The sequence below is a fragment of the Austrofundulus limnaeus genome, unplaced genomic scaffold (assembly GCF_001266775.1).
Source record: "Austrofundulus limnaeus strain Quisiro unplaced genomic scaffold, Austrofundulus_limnaeus-1.0 Scaffold4, whole genome shotgun sequence".
Taxonomy (NCBI): Eukaryota; Metazoa; Chordata; class Actinopteri; order Cyprinodontiformes; family Rivulidae; genus Austrofundulus; species Austrofundulus limnaeus.
The window spans coordinates 1,483,903-1,490,263 of record NW_013952406.1 but is presented as its reverse complement, the minus strand read 5'-3'; the positions used below and the strand labels follow the sequence as shown (position 1 = coordinate 1,490,263).

General features: G+C 40.9%; 1 protein-coding gene across 1 annotated transcript in view; it reads right to left on the bottom strand.

The window, feature by feature from the left end:
* Positions 1–935: 935 nt before the first annotated feature.
* Positions 936–6,361, bottom strand: part of rnd2 (Rho family GTPase 2) — a 45,822-nt gene continuing 40,396 nt past the window's right edge. The window contains exon 5 of the mRNA XM_014022730.1: positions 936–1,837. Coding sequence (XP_013878184.1) covers positions 1,568–1,837 — 270 coding nt within the window. The 3' untranslated portion in view covers positions 936–1,567. The remainder of the gene's footprint in view (positions 1,838–6,361) is intronic.

Below are 6,361 nucleotides of genomic sequence, written 5' to 3'. Positions count from 1 at the left end.
GTGTGTGTGTGTGTGTGTGTGTGTGTGTTCACTATGAAAACTAATGCACTCCAAGAACGTCACGGTTATTTGCACTTAAATTGTACAGAAAACAAGCCAGATGGTTCTTCTATTTTCAGCCCAGAGAATAGAGCAACAAATATTTTTTTCAATATTTTAAATATTTTCTGTCTCTTTACTTTAAACTAAATAAGTAGAGATTTATATTTATGGATGCTGCTGCAGGGCTCCTCTGCTGTGACGGCGTTTAATAAACAGAATCTGATTTAATGCCTTGTAAGTAACTTCCCTTTAACCTTTACCCCCAAAAACAATCTTTGATTATTTTTTTAGCTTCATTTTCTYGTCAGCCACCGTTGGAACTCAGCTTGTTTGTGTTTTTTAAATTCTAAAAGGAATGCAGCAGCTGTTACATCGACAGGTTTTTTTCAGCTTTTTAACTCCACTTACTTTCTACCAGGAAGCAGGTTTGTGCCAAAGAAAACTGGTTTGGCCAGAAGGTCCTGCTACTTACAGGAAAATGTGTGCAATGAAATGTTTCACAGAAAATAAAACGTTTTACAGATTTTTTTTGTCCAAACTCAAGTTTAAATGTAAAAATCATTAACAGTTCCTGGAATAAAAGCTGCCGAAAGCCGTTTAAACCCAAAATTGTTTGCTGCTGCTGCAGAGCGGCTCAATTTATTTTTTGTGCCAGCTGAGAAAATAGCCTGCCAATTATCTTGAGACAATCTTTCCTCGGGCTTATCTGTTGTTAGACACTCTGCAGCAGCACGAGTGCAGAGGAAGACATTAATACACAAAATGTGTCATTTACAGAAACGGCTCCTGAATGCTGCTGCAGGAAAACACGAAATATTTTCTCAATCATTCTGATCACAACGAGACAACTTTCATCTCTGAGATAAACCAAGAAGAAAATAAACTTTTTCCTGTGGAGTCAAGCTTTTTTTTTTATTTTTGAGTTAAGTGACAACACAACAAAATAGCCCTAATCCTTACAATTTTAAAACTCCACAAAGAAAACATGTTTAAAATAACAACAGCATTGTTCTGCAAACTGGAAAACGAACAAAAAATCGTGTTAAACAGGGAAAATACATTTTATTTACTGTAAAAATGCACTTGTGGTGGTAGTGCTCGTTTCACTTCCTCGACATCGTCCACACAAAACGCCAGCGTCCCTCTCCAGCAGCCGCACACGAACCCGTTTTCCTCCGAAATATGGCGGCAGGAAGGAGCCTAACGAGCAGCGCTGATGCCTGCTCGGCATCGCCTCGCTCTTTCAGGAAATTAATTTCACTTTAATTCCGCCGGACCGCGGGCCGCGCTTCCGCGTGTCCAGAGGGCGAGTCGTCRTTTCGAAAACACAAACAAGCAAACTGCTTATAAAAGAATGCATAMAGCCAAACAATTTGTCTCCACGGTGCAGCAATCCTCTGCTCTCACTCAGTGCAAAAAGAATTAAAGATGCACGAAAAAAAAAGGAAACATCAAATAATAAATATACTTCTCTTTTATATACTTCTAATTGGCGTATGTACATAAATACTGCATATCTGGGTTTCTACATGAGCGTACAGCTCTTGGCCCGGTCCTTCCTGATGGCCGGGGCTTGGTCCATTTGCTCAGTCCGACCCGGCAGAGGCGGCAGGGGGAGCTGCGACACCCGCTTCAGACCTCTGCGGGAGCTGCTGCGCTTCAGCTGCGGTTTGTGCGGCCGCCGCACCGACGCCACCGTGGTGACGTGGAACACGTCCCGGACGCTGTTCTCCGAAACCTTGGAGGTGCACTCGACGTAGGCCACCGCCCCGATCTGTCGGCCGATGGTGCTGCCCTGGAAAACACGGAGAGAGACGAGGGGAGGGAAAAATAAACAGCAGGCCGAGTTTGGTTTTGTGCATTCAAAGGACAGGAAACAGGGAAATTTAAACGCTAAATTTAAAGTGCCTGTGACATCAACATTTTATAATAAATATGAATGTGTTTCTGGAAAGATAACATATTATAGAAAAGATTTCATGCCGCTGAGATGAACAGCTGTTGAGATACTCACATGTGAAGAAACAGGAAGTGATGTCACAGGGGAATGTCTGAATGTTTAGAGCGTTGCTAAAATGGCTAACAGCGCAGACTGTAGAGAAGAATCTGAAGTTTCTTTAGATTATTTTAAATCACTATCATATGAGATGAGAGTCATAGTTCAAATAATATTGTTTCAATAAAGAAAAACCAGTTTTCATTCTCAAAGTGTTCCCCTTTGATGTCACTTCCTGTTTCACTTTAGCTGAGCAAAATTCAAAATAAAATATGCCAATTATGTGACGGGTCAAATCGTGTATTATGCCAAGTTTCTTAAATATATAAATCTGTTTTCTTTGACTTTTTGTATTTCATGGATGTCACAGGCACTTTAATATGCATGTATAGTTTTAAGGAGGGGTCGCATTGAGTAGTTAGTAGTCAGTATCTTACTTGCAGTAGATGGCAACCAGAGCAATCTCAGAGAAGCTAACAAGAAAAGCACTGATAAATAGGCCAGCTGATTTATCAGCACATCATTTTGGAAGATCATTGAAAAATTCGTCTTCTCATCTACCTCACAAAGATCTGAAAATCACCAACTGTCCCCTTTTACTCTGCTGTGAGCACAACTACATGTCTGTATTGTTTCAAGGGTTGTGTTCAGTGTTTTTCAGTGAAATAAGACTGAACGACATTGTTAGTCATTGAAATAAAAACCAGAATCTGCCAAAATYGGTTTCAGCAGGTCTGTGATCGGCCAGAAAACTGCAATCGGTGCACTCGTACTAATAACAGGGCTCATTAATTAGTAAGTTTGTATCATCAAAAGCAATTAAATCTTAAGGTTTAGCTTCTTATATCGTCCTGACAACATGAGCGGCTCCAGAGACATGAGTTGAACAACTCGTCTGAACCCTATTTTTAGAATATTCTGAAGAATTCTTGACGTCGTTTAAAAGATATAGAAACCATATTTGGATTTATGGTCCTGAAAGTAGCTCCTCTTACACGCTGGGAAAGTATCAAAAACATCAAGTCTTCAGCTCGAAATCATTGCTTTTAATGCTGCTAAATGTGCTTCAAAACATTTTTTAAAAGGCTTCAACTTCTGGCTTCTGGTCCCATCTCTAGTTATAATTCATTATGATGATCCAGCCTCACAATTCAGCTGCTCCAACCCAAAAACTGACAACTAAATGTTAAGAATTAACATGTTTAAGAAAGTAGTGCGAGTGCTGACTCAGCATTGAGTACACCTCGGCAGGCGCCGTATCTCAACATCAGAACGCTAAACGTCGCTAAAAACACAGGCAGCAAATCTCTAAAAAGATGTCAATCTAAATGCCCCCGGTGTCGATGATCCACACAGCCGGAGGTAAATAAAGCTTTTTGTATTTGACACACGAGGAACAGGAATGTGTTCAGTCTGAGCGGAYGTCGACACGGTGAGTGAAGCTCAGAGATAAGAGACTGAGCTCACCCCCATGAGTAACGCAACAAAATATCCCGATAATTAAGACTAAATTGTTTGCTGGAGATCAAATCGAGTAAATTTAATTTTGAAAAGTCCCTYGGCTCTTCTCTCTCTGCTGCAGCGYGGCTTCATCTCTCGTTTCACGCCTTTAATTCAGCGCAGGATTCGTCGCATGCAAATGTTGCAACGGTTCGTGTTGAAAGCCTTTCATCGCCGGCGGACGCGCTTTGATTCTCGCTGCTCGCGTGACCCGAGGCGTGCGCGTGAAGCACAGRCCGAGCCCTCGTTAGGCGAACAGATTCGGCCCCAGATCAAATCTCGGGCAGATTAGAAACGAAATATGTCGGGTTCAGCCGGTGGTCAAGTCCACTCGCAGCTCTGTGGCTCTGTGGTGATTCGGTTTAAGATCAACGACGAGATGAAAGCACAGCTGCTTCGTTGGAGCACCAAAATGTCCCGCCTCATCATGGAGAACCTAAACGCTGCTGTGGTCCTGGTTCTGGTTTGGTCATGTTTGATCTCATTTTCATGTTTTTTAGCGGGTAAAAGCATTTGTTTCTCAACAAAACACCTAATAATGATGATGTAATCTTAAATTTTAGGGCAGGGCTATTCAACTAAATTGCTCCGGGGGCCACAGTTACTGCAGGCCAACAGCTAAAGGGCCGAACATACCGTATTTTTCGGACTATAAGCCGCGACTTTTTTCCTGAACTTTGAACCATGCGGTTTATAGTCCGGTGCGGCTTATACATGGATTTTTGTCTTCAGCCACCAGGGGGCTCTTATGCTCCATTTGCTTCAACCACTCGCTTCAAAAAAAGAAAGGAAAAAAAAGAAGAAAAAGCGATCGCTTCCAGAGCCGACTTTTGTACCAGGAAGCAGCGATTTAAAGATAGTCAATGGCCAAAAACTCATAAAAGGGGATAAAACAGACATTTTTCACAGTGGAATCTGACTGATAAAAACTTTGGAGCTTAATCCAGGACCAGTTTGTGGATAAACGTCGAGTGAAGAGCCACGGACTTTTTTTTCGGCATTGCACTCCCCGGGGAAGGAATCCCATGCAGTGACGTATGCTGGAGCAGGAGGGCTTTCCCACCACAGCTTCAGAGCCAGCATTACCCCGGGATGACAACAGATACCGCTGTGTGACGCAGCTTTTCTCAGCTTGTTTAACTCCAACACTGAAGAGGACTTCGATGGTTTCAGTGCGCCGGAGGACGATGAATGAGACGTTTTGTTGGACCAGAAACTGTTAAAGAAAACTACCAAAATAAGGTCAGTTAAATGAACCGTATTCCTCCGAACTTTAATTCTTAAAGGTTTGCTTTTTATGTTTTGTTGTTGAATTCACTTTTTTGACGGCAAATTTGAGTGTACTGTTTTTTTTTATGTTGGGGGTGCGGCTTATAGTCCGGTGCAGCTTATAGTCCGAAAAATACAGTACATCAATTACAATCATTATGTGAATGAACCAAGTACTGTATCTGTTACCTTTGAAACAGTTTATTTAATTTTTATTTAATCATAAATACAACATACAGAACCCTATGCAATAAAAGTAGTGATAATAAAACAATTTCAAAACTAAAAAGAACACATTATCCCTCCTATTTAACACAAATATAATTTTGACATCTCTGATTTTTCAAAATTTTATTTTCACTTTCATTGTTTTATCTTCAACAGCTTATAGTTTTAACTGTCTTGAGTGTTTATGAAAAAGGTTTGTACCAGCTTCTAGCCAAGATCCTGACGTTTCTGTAGATACCAAACATGTCTATGTTTAACTAAAAGAACTTAAAGTGATTAAAGTAGAAAACCGGGGGGTTGGGCTTAAGAGATGAACGAAACAATTGGCGGGCCGGATTTGGTCACTCGCAGGCCGGATGTGGCCCGCGGGCCGCAACTTGAATATCCCTGTTTTAGGGTCAAATCTTCTGAGCAATTTCTTAGTTTTTAGGGTACGTGATGGGAATGACCCTCAGCAACTACCACACAAAAATGTAACTGTCTCTGTAAAATTGACCAAGTTGTCACCATCTGTGTTGGTTGAGGAGCGGTGGCGGCCATCTTGACTCAGGCCAATAATTAAAATCCATCCAGTGTTCAGATTTYAACACCAACACACAGACGGCTAACATTTTACTTAAAAAAAAAAAGACCTCCACTTGTTGTGTTTCTAATGAAACTGATTAAATTCACAGATTCACAGATTATCGTCCCTGTTGTTCTTCACCTCCTGAGTTTACAGGTCACATTAAACGGCCTTGCTCATTTATCAACCTTTTTTTATTTTGAAAATCCCTAAATTTGCATGAATATTTCCCCCCTCTCTCTCTGTCTCTCTCTCTGAGCTGGTCACTTGTTCTCCTTGCAACCTTTTCACATAAGCAATTTTTTCTCTTCTCAGCAAATCCTGCAGAGTTTGTCGACCCCAGCAGAACGTCCACAGGGGCTGTTAGGAGTGGAGCAGCAGCTGATTGGGTTCTTTAAACCCTCTTTCTACTTGTTGTCATTTTTGCCCCCCACCCCCATTTATTGTTTTCTGAATGCTGACTCAGCAAATTGTTTTCTTGTTTATAGTCTCTTCTGCATGTTCTGGCTACTGATAACTTTTACTGAAATATTAAAACACAAAACCACACATTGAGATTTTTTTTTCATGTCCTTCAGCATATTTGCTCCAATTTGTGGTTTTATATTCCTTTAGCTTTTAGCTACAGTTTTGCTAGTTTTAGTTTTGGTGTTACCAATTTCAGTTTTTGCTTCTTCTTTTAACGACGTTAGTTTTTAGGCACAGTTTTGTTGCTCACTTTTAGCTACAGTTTTGCTAGTTTTAGTTTTGGTGTTACCAAT